At 36.4% G+C, this 21097-nt stretch overlaps 1 protein-coding gene across 1 annotated transcript; it reads right to left on the minus strand.

The window, feature by feature from the left end:
• Positions 1 to 267: 267 nt before the first annotated feature.
• MetRS-m (Methionyl-tRNA synthetase, mitochondrial) lies at positions 268 to 19825 on the minus strand. Its single transcript, XM_089646911.1, has 10 exons — positions 19690 to 19825; positions 18951 to 19072; positions 16427 to 16585; positions 15289 to 15408; positions 13438 to 13546; positions 12438 to 12556; positions 11234 to 11385; positions 7663 to 7868; positions 3736 to 3930; positions 268 to 1236 (listed from the first exon to the last, which is right to left on the minus strand). Exons 1-10 carry the CDS (start codon positions 19772 to 19774, stop codon positions 842 to 844), a joined length of 1662 nt encoding a protein of 553 aa, XP_089503037.1. The 5' UTR covers positions 19775 to 19825; the 3' UTR covers positions 268 to 841.
• Between the last annotated feature and the right edge of the window lie 1272 nt (positions 19826 to 21097).

Raw genomic sequence — 21097 nt, forward strand, 5'->3', positions numbered from 1 at the left:
TGCATTGATCTAGAAATCACGGGCAAAAAAAAATCTGTGCAAATTTCATGATGTCAGAGCTCACCGTTTAAGAGTTTTAGTTGGATAAACAAAGAGATTTCCTGATTTGCAGCTAAGATTTAAACTAGGACAATTATTTTTAAATTTATTTTCTTTGATGAAAAATATTTTAATAAAAAAAAACTGCAAATAAATAATCAACTGATTTAAATAAATTTATATAAAATCAAAACAATCAAATAAAAAATATTATATATTAATTAACAATACAGCCTTCATTTGTATAAATCACTCTAATTCTTTTGCTATGATAAACATTTGTTATGAGGAACCCAAAGTACTTTTCATATAAAAACACACTCACAATATTTCAATTCACTTCAATTCAAGACCCTTCGACTCTTAAGTCCCAGACAGGCCGATGAAATTGATCATATGTTCAAGAAATATTTTTACATATGAACATTATTGATCAATTTCATCTGAAGTAAGATAAAATGACCTGACTTCGGCCATATAGACACGCCCACATAACAATTCTATCGGTTTATATCTTCAGTGTTCAAAACATGGATAATAGAAACAAGGGAGATGGGCCATGAACCATTATTATCATAAAACTGCATGTACCATTGTTTAACCATACCACTGCAAATCACATCTACGCACAGCGGTGCTCTGCATTTTTTTCTACCTACACACTTCTTTGGCTCCGCTGCTTCGATAGTCCGTGTAGTTTCGCTGTAGCTTGTGGCACGCTTCCATGCCAAATCTCCCCTTGTTTCTATTATCTAAGGTCCAAAACCAATTAAGTATTTATTTACTCTGACTTTTGCAAAATTCAAGCATTGACTTTCATTTCCCCTTTATCCATTAAAATCCGTTGAAAGATAATTTGTTTATCGTCCGATATGCTTCTCGTCTCTAAAATAAGATCATTTTGCCAGCTGATGCAGTCCAGATGTTCCCAATTCCTGCAGTCTTTGGGAATGGCCAACTTATCCAAGATCTTTGAAGAGATCTGTGGAAGGACCGGCTGCAAGATGATGCTGCAGATCCTCAGTGTCTCCATGGTGACGTGGAGGATGACATCCAAGTCTTTCTGGCGCTCGGGAAGTTTTCTGATGAGCCAGGGTTTCTGGGTCTCGAAGAAAAGGTTCGCAGCGTGGAGGGTTACGATTATCGCGTCAACGGCTCGGTAGTAGTTAAAGTTTGAATAGTGATTGTGGCATACAGCTGAAATACAAATTAATAATTAATCAACATTTTTAAAAAATCTCAATTATTACATATAAAAGGATTTGTGCTGTCGCTGACGCTGTTTTTGTGGCACACCAACGATCTCATTGAATGTGCTCCAATTCATTGCTACGCTGATGACAGCAGCGTTCACGAAGGTTAGCTTTTTGAAAAGCCCCCTTCCACTTATGATGTTCGTACAGCTCGGGAAGTTTTGTGACAAAAAGTTGACCACCACCTTGAGAAGGTTTGTGTTTGGGGTAAGTTTTAACGTCTCAAAAACTCAAGCGTGTCTGGTGCAATTTGATGGAAGCACCCTCCCCAATAAAGACTCCATTGAAATGCTGGAGTAAGTATATCAGACCGGCTCAAGTATCGGGGCTCTATAGAAGCCCAAGTAAATCTGGCTTCCAAGAAACTGGGTGTCTTGTATAGGACTAGCAGATTCTTCAATAGTAACCAGCCAACCCTATACAAATCTCAAGCACGCTCAACAATAAAATTTGTGAGCCACCTCTGGACTGGAGCCCCACAATACTTGTTAAACCTACTTAATTCTGTACAAAGGAGGGCGGTCCGTCTGATTGACAATCCATTGTTAACAGACCGATTGCCATCTCTAATGCACAGATGCAATGTGGGCTTGCTGAGTCTGTTCTGCAGGTATTTTAATGGAGCCTACTCTAAGGAGCTAGCAGCATTGATCCCCGGTGCACGTGCGTGAAACTCGATGTACACGAGCTGAACACCCGTTCACAGTTGATGTTGCCTTTATGAGAACGGGCCACTTCTTCGAGTTATTTTTGTGTAAGAGGCCACCTTCATGAACTCTTCCCTTGTGGGGCCTTCAGGGAACCAAGGAGGAGTGGAGAGGAGAGATGAGGCCCTCTTCCCTGGTGGGGGCCCTTAGGGAACCAAGGGCGAGTGGACTCTTTCCTCTTCAAGACCCGCATTAATAAAGCCCTTCCTACAGCTCCTACCTTAACCCGCCTCACAACGCTGCCCAATCAGATGGTGCCATAACTCCCCTGCCTTAACACTGTACAGACAAGGGCGCTCTTGTGAGGTTTCACATTAAAAGAATAATAAAAAGACAAAGAATAAGAAGAGTCCCAATTTTGAACTAACTAACAGATAGGAGATAGGATTCAACGCCAAACACGCCATGCTTCATTCACACGTCATCTCGTACATATTCGTATATAGTATTTGAATCATTTGAATATGGCTTGTCTTTCTCGGGCGTCTCTGACTTTTTCAACCATTCACTTTCACGTCACATATTCTCCTTAACACTCTTTTCTTCGTTCGTCCGCTCTACAAGTCCAAACCATCTGAGCGTCCCTTTCTTAACCACTCAGAACATTAGAATGTCAAAAGACGTAAATATGATAATAGCGGTCAAGACATTAGAACGTCTTTTCACGTAAACACGTGAGATTTTACAAAAATCGATTTATTTCCATCACTAGTATACGGATTGCCATGATATAAAAAACAGAGTATCGATAATGAATAACGCTACGCGTCTGTTTTCAAGAATATCTATGGAACGTAGAGGTGCATTATCTAAGCCGATTGAATCTGTCATCTTGTTCGTTCATAATTTATTGCGTTTCTAAATAATTTATTAAAAATATTTTAGTTTGGACGGTTAATATTTTGAGGTGACTAATAGTTTTTAATTATATTTCTTCAATATATAAAGTGTTATTTCTTTATGATACTCAGAAAAAAGTACATTTTTCCAGGCTTTGAAATAATGGTAAGCGATTTTTACATATTTTTGACGTTTTCATAAAATGTATATTTAGAAACGCAAATATTTACGTATAACAACACAATGCGATAGTGGATTTCATAATCTTTCCAAAACATTTTTTAGAATGAGGCTACGTTTCCCAAAACGTGAGTGATGAAGCTTTTAGCAAAACTCGTAAATAACACAAAAATTATCACGTTTTGACAGTTCTCAAAGGAACACATAGTAAATAAAAGTCTTTGTCTGAGAGGTTAATCTGAATCACTACCACAAATAACTCGGGGATCTCATTTCTACAGCATTCATTCTTCCTCTGCCAGTTCAACGCCTCGCTTGCAAACATCAGGGTTGGTATCACCTCTCCATTGTGGATGGCTAACTTTGCTTCTTTTGACAATTTTAGCAGTCACCGCATTCAGTCCTCCATTAATAGAGTTCCAAAATTAATTAATGTAATTAACTCTTAGAAGCCGGACCCCCGAATTTGCAGTGTTGAAGAATCATGCCCACGCACGGTACAAAGCGCTGCAATTGTAGTGTCGACCTTATATTCATTTTATCCTCAGATATTACCTCTACTGGGTCAGTTGAAGACAAAAAAATGTCACTTCATCAAGTAGTATGGTATTGTTTTAATTATTGAAGTTTCAATGCTATCCTTTTCTCTCCAGCACAATGGCCTAAACTTCTTATGCGAGAGAGATTTAAACGATAAACAAACAAAAACAACTTACCAGCCAAACCATGGACAGATTCAATCAGTTTGGTGGCATTTTCATCCTGCTTAAGCCGCCTAAACTCTTCAATGTGGAGCTGTGGGAACTCCTGGCGCGGGTTTAGGTTCAGTCCGGTGCAGCGGGAGAGCAGGTTGCCGAGAGTGTCGGCCAGCTGGCTGTTTAGGACCCGCACCATCTTGGTCTCGCTGTAGTCTGGAAAAAGAAGAAAGGAAAAAACTATGATGATGCTGCTTTTATGAGTGGCAGAAATATGGGCAATAAAATGGTTTTAATTAGTGAGAAATGATAATTTCTAGAGATGTTCCGACTAGTCGGCGACTAGTCGGTAAAGCCGACTATCCGGCCACTATTGTAGTCGGCGATTAGTCGGCGACTAATCGGCAAAGAGCGCCGACTATCCGGCTTCTTACGTTGTATGTATTTCTCAATAATATGAATGCGGGGGAACTACATGAAATAAAAACCTTGATTATATATATTTTCTTTTTATAATCAGTCTTATACATTAAAAAATGTAAAGCAATCTTTCCTTTGGTAATCACTTTTTAAAATTACTTGCTTGTAAACAAAACATAATTATGACATTTATTGAACAAAATTAGTATCTATCCTAATTAACATAAAAAACAACATAATATCTTCTTATCTTCAATGAACATTTATAAGTATTTCTTATTATTAAAATAAAAAGTAGATTTTTTCAATTAACAAACTCAGTTATATGTATTAAATCAAGATTGTATGTACAAGATGCACAGTAATATATGTATATATTATATATATATATATATATATATCCAAAAATTCTAAACATGAACTGTTTGATAAAAACAAAAAAAAAATGAAAAAAACATATTTCTTATAACCATACCTACATAATCTAATCAAATCAAAGTCACAATTGTGACAACCAAAAATATCATAATCTCCTTATATTTTTTATAACTTATATTTTTTAATTAAGGGTAAATTATGATGTAAGGAGACTAAAGCTTCTGCCTTTCTGGTAGCAATCGATTTCTTTTTGTTTCATATATGTTTCCGGCCTCTGAGAACAGCTTCTCACTGTAAACAGAACTTGCGGGACAGCAGAGGTACACTTTGGTCATGCGCGACATTTCAGGGTACCTAGAACTATCCCCGAAACCGTAATCGGCTTAGCCGACTAGTCGGTCTTATTACAACCGACTAATCGGCTAGTCGGCTAGTCGGCGAAAGTCATAATCGGCACATCTCTAATAATTTCGTTGACTTAATTATAAAACCATTGAAATCTGTCTTACAAAAATTTTCAAGAGACATTTAGAGCTAAGCTGTGAAGATATTATTAGATATGGTATTCTGTTCGAGTTCATAGATTTTCATGCAGGTGCACCAGTGCACAGGGGTTCAACGCTGCTAGCTCCTTCGAGCAGTTTTCATTGAACACCTGTCCAACAGACTCAGAATACCTACATTGCGTCTGTACATTAGAGATGGCAATCAGTCTGTTAAAAATGAATTATTAAACAGGGGAACCACTATCCTTAGAATCAACTTGGTTTAGATACAGTCAAGAGGTGGCATCCAAATTCAAAGGACATACTTGAAATTTGTATAGGGCATTGTATTGGCAGCCGGTTACTATTGGAGAGAAGGGAACCAAGTAAAAGTGGAGAGGAGAGACGAAGTCTTCTTCCATCGTGGGGCCTTTAGGTAACCAAGGAGTGGAGAGGAGAGACGACGTCCTCTTCCCTCGTGGGGCCTTTAGGGAACCAAGGAGGAGAGCTGAGGACACCTCCATGAACTCTTCCCTTATGGGGCCTTCAGAGAAACTAAAGGGAGTGGAGAGGAGAGATGAGGCTCTCTTCCCTTGTGGGGCCTTCAGGGAACCAAGGAGGAGTGGAAAGGAATGGAGAGGAGAGATGAGGCCCTCTTCCCAGGTAGAGCCCTCAAGGAACTAAAGGCAAGTGGATTCTTTCGTCGTGGTGCCTTCAGGGAACCAACGGGGAGTGGACTCTTCCCCTATGGGGCCTTCGGGGAACCAAGGAGGAGTGAAGAGGAGAGATGGGGCCCTCTTTTCTCGTGGGGCCTTCAGGGAACCAAGGGGGATTGGAGAGGAGATATGAGACCTGGGAAGACACATTGTGGAAACTGAAGACATAGCCACATATCCAATGTCAACCCTAGTGAAATTTATAAAAGGAACCGGGTTACTCTTAAAGGATTGAGGTAAAATGAGAGATAGCACAATGGGCCTATGCCCTAAGTGCTCACGGGAACTACATGTAAACTTTCTCCGCTCTATCAAGTTTCTTTTTTATATAACAGTATGCCTACTCAGATAGAAAATAAGCTAATAATGGATCTTTACATTATGCACCTAACTTTTTATTCCACTTTTATATAATCATATGTATGCAGTTATTTCGATTTGCAAAAATTTATAATTTACTTTTACAAATAGTGCAGGTTTATATATTGATTTTTGAATCTTTGAATTAGTCATTTCGTAGATACCTACATAGAGAAGAAGTAAACCGTCTCCGCTCGTAAATAAATAAATAAAATACTAATGAAGAATCTTTTAGCTGTATACAGAACGCCCAGTTTCTTGGAAGCCAGATTTACTTGGGCGTCTATTGAACCTTGATACAAGTATACAACCCATTCTGAAATCCTACAGCTATCGGTGTTTGCTTTCCATTCCCAACAGCTGCATGTGTCGGGTGTGTGTGAAGTGGCAGGGTCCTGATAATAATCCTACTAGTTTTCCGAGTGAGTTATTATCTACATTAACCCGTAGAGCAATTTTGGGAGATATTTCTCCCAGCCTGACACGGACATGCAATCTCATTTTGTATTATGGCGAGATATATTATGATTTAACCGTATGACAAGGTGGGAAACTTCAATAAAAAAAAGGTTTTTTTGTTAAAGTTAACACGTAGACAATACCGTACTTGATAAAGAGATATATTTATTTTGTCTTTAACTAACCCAGTAGAGGTAATATACGAAGACAAAATTATTGTATAAGGTCGTCACTGCAATCGCAGTGCTTTGTACCGTGCATAGGAATGATTCTTCAACACTGCAAATGCAGGGCACCGGCCCTCAAGGGCTAAACAGTGTTAGAAGGAGAGAACACCACGCTTTGTTTATGCCTTCAAAAGTTTACCATAGGGCACTCCCAAAAAAACTATGAATATTTATCAAGGTTGGCAAATTTTTCATTAAATTTTTTAATTTAAAACGAAAAAAAAAAAAAGTGACAAAAACTTTGACTTATTAAATATGTTTTGTTTCAATTGGTAATTACAGTTTACACGATAAAAACCATTGGTAAGCGACTTTAAAAATCAATGTTTGCATTTTAACTTTTTCCCGTGTAATCAACATTTTGACAGGTCGTTTAAGAGAAATACATTGCAAAATATAAATATACCATAGGGGTACATTTGGCTATATTTATATATACCACAGGGGTTGAGTGGATCCTTGATAGTTAAGGGTTTGAACTACTGCTAAAAATGTACGAACCATTAGCAAAGTTCACCACCAGTTACTTTATAGGCTCCTGCCTAGCACCTAGCGGTCAGAGGTCAAACTAGGGCTAACAGATAAAACAGATGTTTTGCTTTATCAATTGTTTACAATTAGCTTGTCAATGTGTGTTACTTGGTTAGATTATAAAAAGCCTCGCCGACTGGATTTTTCACTTCTTCTCTCCTATAAAATAGTAACAAGCAGTCATTATGGTCTACAGGCCATTAGTAAAAGTGTTTTGTCCGGGTCGGGAATAATTTAACTCTTTGTAGCATTAAATAAAGTGAAATGCAGTTTTGTGCAGTAAAAACAAAAAAAAACATGTGTCTGTTATTGAAGACTTCATCAAGCCCAAACAAATCTTAACAACTACCTACGAGACAGGTCAAAACTCACTAGCGTCACTGTGCATGGTCCCCTCCCTTAGTAGGAAGAACCGGAGCGCCTCCAGGCCGCCGAGTGTGTCGTAGGGATTCACCACGTTCTCCAGGGACTTGGACATCTTGTGGCCCTCCACCGTCCAGTGGCCGTGGCAGAGGATTTTCCTGGGGGGGTGAAGCCCCACGGCCATCAAGAAGGCAGGCCAGTAGAGACCGTGGAATCTGTAAAATAGATGTATAGTTAAACTATGAATTTATTTAAATTATTTTGGAAGCAATAGATAGAGGGGACAATAATAATTATTTCACTCTATAAAAGGTGTCACACATTACTTATAATATCACTAGCCGACATGTTGGGGGTTATCCTTAGGAGATAGAAATATACCATAGTAGACTTTCCTGTAGGCCTTTTAAAGATATACAATTCCGTAGTGCATTATTTTGATGTATCTCTTAAGGTTTAGCCAGCGTTAGCAATGTAGTGCCCGAATATATTTTTACATCTTGATTATTGATTTTTGATTTTGATTTTTGACATTGATTTTTTTTGATTTTGACATTGACTTTTCTCAACTTTCTTTAATAATAATAATAATAATAATACCTGGATGACTTTTATAGCGCCGTTTTTGTGCAAAAACACCTCAAGGGCGCTGTACAAACTTACAATACATTTCTACAGTGTTATTACTTAACTATTTATGGAGAAAATATACAGTACAATACTTACCTGGTAGGTCACTTGAGATTAACACTTAATTAATATTATCTAATTGTTTATTGGCGAAATTTAGATACAGGGTTTAGGACTTAATTGAAAAATTGAATATAACTAGACTCTCTCTTAGGATTGGTATATTTAATTTAAGGGTACGACAACTTAAAAAGGTAAGTTTTTAGTTTAGACCTGAATTCTGTTGGACTTGTTATGGATCTTAGTTCCGGAGGGAGTTTATTCCAAGCCTTCGGCCCAGATACTCCGAAAGCGCGATCACCAAACTTAGTATTTGGCTTGCGCTTAGGTTCTATCAGTCTGCCTACAGCTGATGATGTTGCTGATCTAAGCGTTGACTGCCTCAGACCAGTGTTTTCCGGGACGCATAGTTCAGAGATGTAGAGTGGGGCCATTTCATTGATGGATTTAAACACCATCCAGCACAGTTTGTACTGGATTCTTTCAGGGCACTTGAGCCAGTGAAGGTTACGAAGGTGTTCTGAAATGTGCGAATATTTTGAAACCCCGGTTATGAGCTGTGCTGCTGCATTAAACACTGATTGAAGTTTGTCAATTTGATATTTTGGAAGGCTGGCATAAATGCCGTTGCAGTAATCGAGACGTGAGACTACGTAAGAGTTGATAAGTAGTTTTGTTGCTTCTGAAGGAAGGTTTCTTCGGACAGACTTGAGTTGTCTTAGGTGAAAAAAACCGGTGCTTACAGTCCTATTTATTTGACTTTTAAACGAAAAGTCTGAATCTAAATTGACACCGAGAAGTTTGACTGTTGTTTTTGGGATGATATCGCTGCCGGAAATAGTAATAGGTGAATTGTCTATGAAATGTTGACGTTTGTTTGTAGCTACCCAGAGGAACTCAGTCTTAGATGGATTGAGCTTCAGCTTGTTTGAAGACATCCAACGAGTTATTGCTTCTAGACATTCAGTTATACGGATCTTGAGACTATTGATTTCATTTGGAGCGCAGTAAAAATAAACTTGCTGATCGTCAGCGTAGCAGTGAGACAAGAGATCAAATGACTCGATTATTTTGGCGACATCATTTGTAAAAAGGATGAAGAGAAGTGGACCCAAAACGGATCCCTGGGGTACCCCTGAAGAAAGTGTTGCGAAGTTGGACAATTTATTTCCAACCCTCACGGCTTGTAAGCGATTGGATAAATAAGATACCAGCCAATTTTTTATGTCGGAATTCAAACCAAATGTTTCCTCTAATCTCCTAATGAGGAATTCATGATCAATCGTGTCAAACGCTGCACTCATGTCTAGGAGTGAGATAAGTGATAACTTACCTGACTCTACGGCCAGCGTTATGTCTGATAGCATACGAAGTAGTCCGGTTTCAGTTGAGTGGAACTTTCTGTACGCAGATTGACGTTTTGCGAATAATTTATTTGAATTCAAGTGACTGGTTATTTGTGCGGCAGCAATTTTCTCCAGGATTTTTGAAATAAATGGTAAGTTTGAAACGGGCCGATAATTACCTAAGTTATCGGCGTCTAGATGTGAATTTTTCAGGATTGGTGTAACTACAGCTGTCTTGAGTGGTTCAGGAAAGTCACCCGTGCTAAGTGATTTATTAAAAACATGAACTAGGAATGGAGCTAAAACAGTAGAACATTGTTTTAATAACCATGTCGGTATGGGATCAAGACTGCACTGTTTATTAGGCGAGCTTGAAATAATTTTTATTACTTCTTCCAGCGTTGTGGGTTTGAAGGAAGACAAAATTCCTTTAGAATTTAAAGTGAATATTGGCGGAGGGGCGTGAGATGCGGAAGCACAAATGGATTCAATTTTTTCCCGAAAAAAAATTGAGAAAGCTTCCGGGGTAATATCTATTTTCGTTGGAACAGTGACTTCCGAAATTACTGTCTTTATTGAGTTCAATATAATATGCATGTATCATATATGTAAACCTTTCGCAAGAAATTCTCTAAACGATAGTGAAAACCTTATCACCATCCATTGCGTAGAATAGAAGAACTAAGCGCACAAACAGACAGATGCGGATAGCGACTTTATTTTATACTATTTAGAGATTTCTTGCGATTCAGTCAATAAATACAATCTGCATCAAATGAAGTGTTATAGCAATAATTACTATTTAATGAACAGGCAGCATTCTGCTGATTCACTCATATTTAATTGCACAATATTTGAGTTGATTTATTAAAAAAATAGTCCTTATCTAAAATTGCCTCCCGTCAGTTCAACATCTCATTTCTTCTAAGTCTGAACTCAACTCCAACCTTCTTATGAAATATGCCCATTTAAATGAAAATAATATATAAATTCACATTCCCCCATATTACATATTTCGTAATGACAGCCTAGAACACCATAGAAGGGTGAAAACCAGAAACATTTGAAAAACAAAAAAGTTAATCCTTTCTTCTCTTTAAATAAGAATCTAGTGTAGCTTTAAATTGATTTATTATTTGTAGCATCGATGATGATTTGTGGAATCTTGTTCCATGCTTCCACTACTCTATTTGCAAGGAAGTGTTTTCCTAGGATTGGTTGCAAAAGATGTTTGGTTCATTTTGTTTGAGTGTCCACGTTTGTGTTGGTCGTGAAGAAATTTCGAATATGTACAGACACAACTATGTATAATGTTCAAATAAAGTCTCAATCAAATCACGCCCTTTCTCTTCCTTCTTTTAATGTTGGTAAGTTTAGTTACGGAAGAATTATCAGTATAAAAGAAGGAATAACACGGTAGATTCTAGATATGCACATTTATTACGTCCACATGACATACGTTTATTGTACACCTTTCAGACGGGAAGCTCTTGTAAAATGTCAATTTTTTTAAATTCTAACTTTTAATGAAAATAGCTACTAACTTGAGAATATCTTTACCCACAACGTGGACATCGGCTGGCCAGCTGTGGCCTCTGGCAGCCATTTCTGATGGGTCCGGATAGCCAATGGCCGTCAGGTAGTTGACCAGGGCATCTAGCCACACGTATATTCCCTGCGTTGGATCATCGGGCACCTAGACACATCATACAAACCGGTTAGTGGCCAAATTGATAAATATACAGAAAATAGGGACACGGTCAATACGCAGTTTTAATTAACGAAACCACCGGGTATAAGTTAGATAACAATGAGATGTAAGTATTTCAGTTTCCGAAAATGTTAAATAATGCATTTTAGTAGCTATTTCGATAAAAAAGCGGATAATTTTTCTTCTCGCCACGTTTTCAAGTAGAAGTTTATGTAATTTTTTAGGCTAGTTTTTTTAAAATTTATGTTTTAATTAAACCCTAACTGACAACTAAAAACCTATTTTGAGGTCACAGGTTCATATTTTGGTTTAAAAAAGAGAAGGAAAAAAAACTAGCCTTTATCATAAAAACTTTATCATCAATAACAATGGCCACCATGTAACAATCAATTTTAACAAAATAACTACGCTGTCTCCGGGCGAAAATAAAGGTCCCGGGCGAATTTCTTTAATTTGTTATAAATCGCTATATCTTCGAAAATAATTAAACTTTCTACGTAGTAACTCAGCATACAAAAGCCATAAAAGTACTCAACGAAAATCGAATATTATTTGAAATGCAACTCAATTAACCTTGTAATATGTTTATTACGGTCCGCCTATCGGTATTTAAATACGCTTCACGGTCATGAAAACCCTCATTCCAGTAATTGAATTATTACAATAACAAAATATGTTATCTAAATTATTATTTCGTAAAGCTTCAAACGCATTGCCTATCAAGTGCTCAATAATATACTATCCTTTTGTTGAAATACCGATGTAAACGAAAGGTACGAAGATAAATAATATAAAATATATGATGCGAATGCAAATGGTAGCCGAAGTCGGGGACGAGACATTTGTAAGCTGTTCTAAGTTAAGCTAAGTCTTCTATAAACTTTCCATCATTGCAAATGCAATATTTTCCCTCCAATTTGATGGAAGTTTGAATTTTTCAATATTGTGAGGTTATACGTAACCCGGGAATGATTGTCTCTCTTTTAAGAAAAATAATAAAATATTTTTTAAATAAACTAATTATGATTACAACTTACTGCAATAGACCAGTTAACCCTATTAATAGGTCGACTTATAGAAATGTCAGGTAAATACTCGTCTTTTGCCAGCAAATTCAATATTATGTGCTGGTACTTGGCTGGCTGAATAATACCATCTGGAAAGAAGAAAAAGTATTTTCTCATTAACCGCTTGAATGCTAGCGTATGTATCCCCAGCGTATGTGGTAGTAACTCACCACACTTGCAACGATTTTATGGTATTCGGAGATTTAAGATTTTCAACAAATATTAACATTTTCATTTACACGCATCATTTGGTAAGACGGTATAATTTACAAAAACATAATTTTGCAAAAAATAAGTTATTAAGAAAATAGTGTCAGCCGGCGCACAGCGAGTCGCTCGGCATTTTAGCTTGGCATTCCAAGGGTTAACTACACCCTGGGACCTAAATTGAGTACCTGGATGCAAAAACGACCTCAGGAACCAGAGGTCGTTTTTCCGTAAAACGTTTTATTTGAACGATCGATTCCTTCTTTACCCACTGTATTAAAATCAGTTTTAAAAACTCATGTTTTATTGTTTTAGATACTTTACAATAAATAAAATATTATAAAAACAACAATGTTCTTATTGTTTAATCACTTAAAATAAGAAAACCAATGAAGTTCTAGTTATTTTATCCCTATGAATAAGGATAAAAACAGTTTTATGCAAGAACGACCTCTATATCATACCTACTTTTTTTAATTTAAAAAACAAAGGGTTAATATTTTTTGTCCAAAACATTAAAAAATATTACAGAAGAAAGATGTGTTCATTATAAGATAAAATACTGTTGAACAAAAGTACTACAGTTGATGAATTATATTAGTTGAAAATGTTTAAACGCGAATATCTCAAAACACGATTTTTGCAATGAGGTCGTTTTTGCATCCAGGTACTCAATTGTAAAATATGAAGTGTTTTGTCTATTAATAACAAACTAATAAGGATCAAGTCAAATGTTGGACAAAAACAAAATAAAATTAATTACCCTGTTTAAGCCAATACTTCAAATCCGATTTTAAAGAACTCAAACGGAACATGTAATTCTGTTCTTCTGTCCACTCAACGGTATGTCCCGATTCTATTGAAAGTTTCACCTGAAAACAAAACATTGATGACACTTTAAATTATTTTAAGGACTACCAACATTGGCTACAGCAGTTGGGGTCCTTTGGACGATGAACTCCCAAAAATATAATTATTATTATTTAAAAATCTAATTTAGTAGAATTCAACTGGTATTAATAATAATACATAATTGGATAATTTGTATAGCGTCGTTTTTGTGAAATCACCTCAAGCGCACTGTAAAGTGTCAGCTACACTACTCGCTTCGACGAAGTCCTCGACGAAGTTAGCCGAAGTTCGAAGTGCGTGCCCACACACTCGTGCAACTTCGCGAGTAACGCTTCGAGTCCTTTGACTCGGGCGCATTTACCGACAACAATCGGAAGTCGGGCGAAGCGAAGCGAAGTTGCCCGAAGCGAAGTGAAGTTCGTGCCCACACTATCGTATTCGGTCAACTTCGATCAACTTCGCGAGTAGTGTAGCTGGGCTTTAAAGATATTTTATTAGTTGGTTTGAAAAATACAAAGACGATTGTCATGGCTGGCCCTGAACCAACGGCGCCTGGCACTAGTAAACATCTCAAGGGCGCTGTGTTAGATGTAAGGTATTATCAGCGCTTTGGCGCCTTGGCAAGTCGGCGCCTGGAGTGGACTGCTCCAATTGTGCCTGCACAGGACTGGCCCTGGCGATAGTGAATAGCAGCACTATCTAGCGTCTAAATAAGAATCTATTGTATCTACCTCTCTGGGTCATTCTGAATTTACAGGGTTTTCCAATAAGAGGTGTTATTTTGATATTCAATTGTAAAAGATCAATGGTTTCGTTGCTTGTGTGGCACGTAGCGCCGTCTTGTTAAAAGTAAACGTTATCCAGATCAATACCATCCAATTCCGGCCATAAAAAATCATTAATTATCTCTCGATAGTGCAATCCATTCACCGTAACTGTTGCTCCAGCCTCATTTTCGAAAAAGTAAGGTCCAATGACTCCGCCGGACCATAAATCGCACCACAAACAGTCACACGTTGAGGATAGAGAGGCTTTTCAACAATAACTCTTGGGTTTTCCGAGCCTCAGATGTGACAATTTTGCTTGTTGACGAAGCCACCGAGGTGGAAATGGGCCTCATCACTCAAGATGATTTGCATTTGATTCACTCAAGTGAATTTTAATAATTTCTATGCGTTGTTGAAGCGTGTATCGTTCCATTTTTATTAATGGCGTAGTTTCTACTTGTCAAATGTCAATAAATGACAGCTTCAAAAGTAACATCTACCGAAATAGCGGGCTATTCAAAATAACACCTCTTATTGGAAAACCCTGTATATCATTTCATGAAGGTGAAATGTGATATTCCTGAGGGTCTTTGGGTCATAGCCCTGCAGCGATAGGCATATACTTATAATAGATGTTTAAGGGTGATTGGTAAAATGTCAGTTATGTAGTTATGATGATGAAATTTGTGACGAAACAATGGACACTTTGAATTGGAATCATGACAGTTTGCTCTTGTTAATTCAGTGTTGACGTAACTAATAATTTATTGTGGAATATAAATTTAATTGTTGAAGTGTCAACATATCAAATTGTTTATGATTACAAATGTTGATAAAATAACATTGCATAAAACATAGCAAAATTTATGTTTTCTTTCAATTAACTTTCCACTACTTTGATTGCAAGTACATAAATACCATTTTAAGGTTGAACGAAATATTTAGTAGCCATAAGAAACAATAATTGTTTAGCAACGAGAAAAAGAGGAACTTACCGTTTTTCCATCTCTAACTTCTTCCCGCAGATTTGATTCAGTTAAGAAGGTCTCATCACTAACACAATACCATCCGGAGTAGTTTGAAGAATAAATAAAATCTCGAGCCTTTAACTCTTTCTGAAAAAATAAATTGAAACCTTTTATTTCCACACCTATTTCTTTTATCCTGGTCCCTGTGATGGGGGAGGGGGGCATTAAAAGAAAAGAAAGAAGCGAACACGAACCTCGGTCTCTAAGCCTAGATAGCTACGTTAATCAAAATGAAAAGCAGCGAATGCAAGAGTATAGCCATCACATGTCAACTTAGTGAACGCTAAACTCGTTTGCATGGTGGTCAGTAAGTTCTTTTTTTTCTCGAGATACCTACTGACCAATCGTTATTTTCTCATTCGTTCAATGGTTTAGGTAGTTTTATCGTTTTCTTCGACTTGCGTGAAAAAAACATAAGTAATTCGATTGGGATCGTTGATTTATATCTTTTCTCTTCACAATGTCAAAGAAAAAAGGAAATTTTTCTCAATTAGTTATAACATACGTTTTTGTTTGTATGCTGTTTAGTTTAAGATTTTGAACAAACAAACATGTATATTTTTATTTAAATAGATAGAAGATTTTTTTACAGCTGCAAATTTTTATTTATTAAATTTAATGTTACAATTTTAGAAAAATGCATGTGTGTGTGTTTGTGTGTGCATGAGGGTGACCAAAAGTTGATAGAATGCATTGTCATCAACAGTCTATCCGCTGAGTTTCAGCTAAATCGGATGTCGGAAAGTGGGTAAATTTCCGCATCAAAGATTTGCATCAAAAATTCCCGAAAACAAAAATGAAATTCAAATAGATGTATTTAAAAAATAGCCTTGAATATTTTATTCATAAGTTACTGCGAAAATCATCTGTGTAAACCAATTAAAATTTAGAAAGAAAATGATGCCATACCAAAAAATACTAGTTTTTATGTCTCTCATCATGAGATTACTGTGAAAAATGTATGTGTAAACAAATTCAAATATGGAAAGAAAATGAATACATGTTGTGAAAAATATATGTGTAAACAAACTGAAATACAGAAAGAAAATATTTATAATACAAGTAAATAAATTCAAATATGGAATCAAAATAAACATTGCCATACCCAAAAATGCTGAACAGCCTTCTTATGTCTTTCATCCGTGGTCCTGATAAAGTCTGTATACTCAATGCCGGCATCCTGAAACAGTGTCCGGTACTGGCTGGAAATGGTGTCGCAGTAATCGCGCGGCGGCTTGTCATGCCGGCTGGCCGCCTGCTGGACCTTTAAATTAAAAAAAAAAATACTTATTGAGTTATGTTGTTGATATTACTTGGCATGTATATAAAATAAAATGTACACGGTTATTTATCAAAGTTCAATCGAGTCACTTTTTCAAAGACCCGATCACTCGATCAACAGCACCAGCAAATACCCTCGAATAGACAATATCTATAACTTCTGACATTTCCCGTACATTCTGCTATACTAGCGTATGCTACTCTGACGCCTACTAGCAGTGCGAATTTTGCGGGTTGGTTTTCTTTCATACATAATGGATTATATGTGAAATATTTTCCTTATAAAAAACAGAAAATCCTACATATGAGTCGTGTAATTTCTATACCCGCTATATCAACTTTCATTGATTTGGAGAAAACCGCAAAAAACTGTCACATCTCTAGCGTACATAAGTAATTGCATTACAATTTTTTATATAATGAATTGGAGTAATAACATTTCGAAAAGCATTTATTTTTCTATATATGTCTAGCAATAATTAAGTAATTTCGATAAATAAAATGGATAAAGCGGATTTTGATACTCACTTCGTGATATAGAGGCTTTTGAAAGTCAACTGAGCCGACATGTCGGGTTTAGAAACACACGCGTAGATCTTTTTGACACACGAACGTGGCGTCAGAGCGGCGGCCATATTGTATTTTGGCAAAATAACCGCTTGTGATTGGTTGAATCCGATATAGCGCGTTATGATAGTAACTTTCTGTATGATATAGCGGATTTGGTTTCTCACTCCAAGTTTTAACATGGTTTTTGGTCGTGATAAGGAGGGTATTGAAACTCAATTTTAGGCTCCTCTTGTTGCTCGCAAAAATGTGAACAAGATGTCATACTCAGATCATTTTGTCAAAAAATCGGATATAGCGGTTATAGAAATTATAGGATTCATATGACCTTACTGCATTTATTATTATATATATATTTTTTTAAATAATTTTTTATTTCTTTAACTGAGTACGGTATTATGGCCTGGAAAGGAGCTAACGCTCCCGCCATTGATCCGAACATCAGGACGAAATCTTTAAAAGAAACTGTATTTTGGACATTAGGCAACTTTACGCCAAAAACATCCTAGCAACCTCTTCAAAGAGAGAACTGTTTTTGACAATGTCCAAACTGCTCGTGATACTAGAACAAAAGGGCGTAATTTCTTACTTATCCAATATATGATTCTTTTTTCAAGTGTGAAATCTTTGTGTTTATTTGGACTTTCTCATTTACATTTTTTCAATATTATGGTACCTACATGCCGGAAGAAAATTTGAAAAAAGAATCGTCATTGATCTATAGCGAAGTTTCTTTGGACAAATTGTATAATTCCTTATTTGAAATAAAAAAATGTTATTACAGTTCATAATAAAGTAGGTAGGTGTTTAAGTACCTACTTACATCACTAATTAACTAATTTTATCTAATATATAAAAATCTCTGCCACTACAAAACGGTGACAAGTGATTTTTATATATTAACCACTCAGAACATTAGAACGTCAAAAGACGTAAATATGATAATAGCGGTCAAGACATTAGAACGTCTTTTCACGTAAACGCGCGAGATTTTACAAAAATCGATTTATTTCCATCACTAGTATACGGATTGCCATGATTTAAAAAACAGAGTATCGATAATGAATAACGCTACGCGTCTGTATTCAAGAATATCTATGGAATGTAGAGGTGCATTATCTAAGTCGATTGGATCTGTCATCTTGTTCGTTCATAATTTATTGCGTTTCTAAATAATTTATTAAAAATATTTTAGTTTGGACGGTTAATATTTTGAGGTGACTAATAGTTTTTAATTATATTTCTTCAATATATAAAGTGTTATTTCTTTATGATACTCAGAAAAAACTACATTTTTCACAGCTTTGAAATAATGGTCAGCGATTTTTACATATTTTTGACGTTTTCAGAAAATGTATATTTAGAAACGCAAATATTTACGTATAACAATACAATACGATAGTGAATTTCATAATCTTTCCAAAACATTTTTTAGAATGAGGCTACGTTTCCCAAAACGTGAGTAATGAAGCTTTTAATAAAACTCGTAAATAACAGAAAAATTTTCACATTTTGACAGTTCGCAAAGGAACACAAAGTAAATAAAAGTGTTTGTCTGAGAGGTTAAGATAAAAGAAAATTAGAAATATACTTTTATGGATGCGAGGTCTACTGTTAAGAGAACTATAAGTAGCTCTGTTTTGAAAGTCTTCTAGCTTGTTCAGCTTTATTAGCTAAATATAATATCGTAGAGCAGTGGTCCAAATATAGCCACTATAGTTTTGTAAATGAGCTCTGCAGTGATTTTATTTATTTATTTCCAGTCTTCCAAGGAATTATACCTTGGTGCCGTGTTCATCTGTGCCCGTGCTGAAGGTGACACGGCAGTTGGGGTCTATGAGCTTCTCGAAGCGCTGGACGGCGTCTGCAATAACGGCAGAGTAGAAGTGTCCGATGTGGGGAACTGCAAAATTAAAATTACGATTGAATAATTGAGTAAACTTCACGCCACTTCTCAGCAGGGGTGGAAGTCCATAATGGAGTGCCGATACCAACCCTGATGTACATCAGTGTGGCATGGAACTGACAGAGGAATGATGAAGGTAGACTGAATGCTGTAGAAATTAAATCCCTGAGGCTTGCGTGATAAAGGCATCAGAGAAGCCCAATGAAAACATGGCACATAAATAAATACTCCAGTCAGGTCATGTCAAGAGCCAGAACAGAAGAGTATGTATGTGAATGTCAGAAGGAGCGTGTGCCAAAACAGAGTTATGTGGCAGTCCATCCTATCTGCCTACCCCTGCGGAGAAACGGTGTGATGTTTAGTTAGTTATATTATGAGGTTAAATTGAAAGAAATGTCAATATGGATGTGGTTTAAGAAACCAAAAATATGTCAATTAACTTTCGTCATATTTGATTCAAACCGTCTCAAAAATATCGCACAGGTGTTATATTAATGTTTATCTTGTTGTTCAAAGTAACGCCGATGTTTTTCATTCATTATATACAATATTAAGTCATTATTATACAGTCAGGCCAAGTTTAAAACTTTTATCAACATTGTTCAAGTACTTACGAGCGTTGACATAAAATATTGGAGTTGTCACGAAAAAGGGTCGTCCTTTTATAGAAGACGTCAATAATGCTTTAGTTAACCGCATAATTGAACTTTTTTATAAACGATTCAATTTGAAAAAACTGTGACAGAAAATTGCCGATTTTGACAGCAATTATTCATAGAAAAAGAAAAAGACAAGAAATCTACACATTCTAGATCCATAGATAAAAGGCATAAAAGGTTTTCACGTTTTTCTGGCGATGGGCACAATCGATGGATGACCAGATAACTAAAAAAAACCTTTTTCATCACGTGATTTTTTAACACATACATATTGATCTAATACATATTCATCACATGATAATTAATAACGGTAATAAATGAGAACGGTTATAATTAAGAACGATCGTAACTAAGAATAGTGATTTTTAAGAGTATGGTATGTTCAACGAATTCGAGTGGTACCAACTACTAATATGCCAAACAATACCAAGCCAACTGTCACAGACATGCGTCCGACTAAAGCCTTTTCCCCAAAATATGTTCTTCAGTCAACTTATTTGCTTGTTTTATGTTACGCGCAATAAAATGCTTAATTGGGACGAATCGCGTTTTTGGACGAGATATCGAGGTTTGTCAAAATGTTTCGCTTCAAATTCCAGATTACAGCTATATTTGAAATTAAATAAAATAAAGTTAATTAACATGTCCAGTGAAAGAGACAATTTGATTGTCGTGCATAAATAAACCACACTTTAGATCGATTTTCGGGTTTTTTGGATGGAAAAAGTTTGTACACGACTTAGCCAAGATAGACAAGGTAGAGAATCTCAAGGCCATTTTAAAAAAAGATACGACCATAGACAACATAATTGCACTCAGCAATTCATTATTTAGCCCACGAAATGTCCTTGAAGCAGAAAAATATAAAAATGTTTCCTGGGGTCAAGGTTCATCTGACTAAGAAAATGAACTTCTACTTCTAGGAATCCCACATACAGCTCCTCGGAGTAGAGCACCTGAAGCTTCTGGCGTGCGCCTGGAGTTTTGAGGGAAGACCCCGTTTTATCAGCGAGATGGCATCATGGCATCCTCGTAGTAGTACGAAAAACCCGAAGATATTGATCTAGTGAGTGGTTCATTTATGCTCGTAGTAGTTCAAGAAAAAAATTGATGATCTGTTAGCTAGTGGTATAATCCGAGAGTCGGATTCAGATTATGCTAGTCCTGTGATCAGGGGCATTTAACTAAGCTTTGGCCTTGAAACTCATTTGAAACCGCCACACCCACCTCAAAATTCTTATAGAAAACGAATAATATGGCTATAAGCTCAGATCTCATTGGTGAGAAAAGAAGGATTGGTTTGATCTCTCGCTCTCTACCATAATGACTCGTGTAACAGAAAGAGATGACGGAATTTTGCCGT

Source organism: Hesperophylax consimilis, chromosome 25 (genome assembly GCF_061612785.1).
Source record: "Hesperophylax consimilis isolate HC1 chromosome 25, BYU_Hcon_1.0, whole genome shotgun sequence".
Taxonomy (NCBI): domain Eukaryota; kingdom Metazoa; phylum Arthropoda; class Insecta; order Trichoptera; family Limnephilidae; genus Hesperophylax; species Hesperophylax consimilis.

What these genes read in the sequence shown, in the direction of transcription:
- MetRS-m (XM_089646911.1), bottom strand. Translation starts at nt 19,774, where the DNA reads ATGCGGTTAACTAAAGCATTATTGACGTCTTCTATAAAAGGACGACCC. An exon ending in AGGCTGTTCAGCATTTTTGG is followed by an intron (nt 15,409 to 16,426) that starts GTATGGCAATGT and finishes TTATTTTTTCAG; the next exon opens with AAAGAGTTAAAGGCTCGAGA. An exon ending in GACCATGCACAGTGACGCTA is followed by an intron (nt 3,931 to 7,662) that starts GTGAGTTTTGAC and finishes TTCTTTTTCCAG; the next exon opens with ACTACAGCGAGACCAAGATG.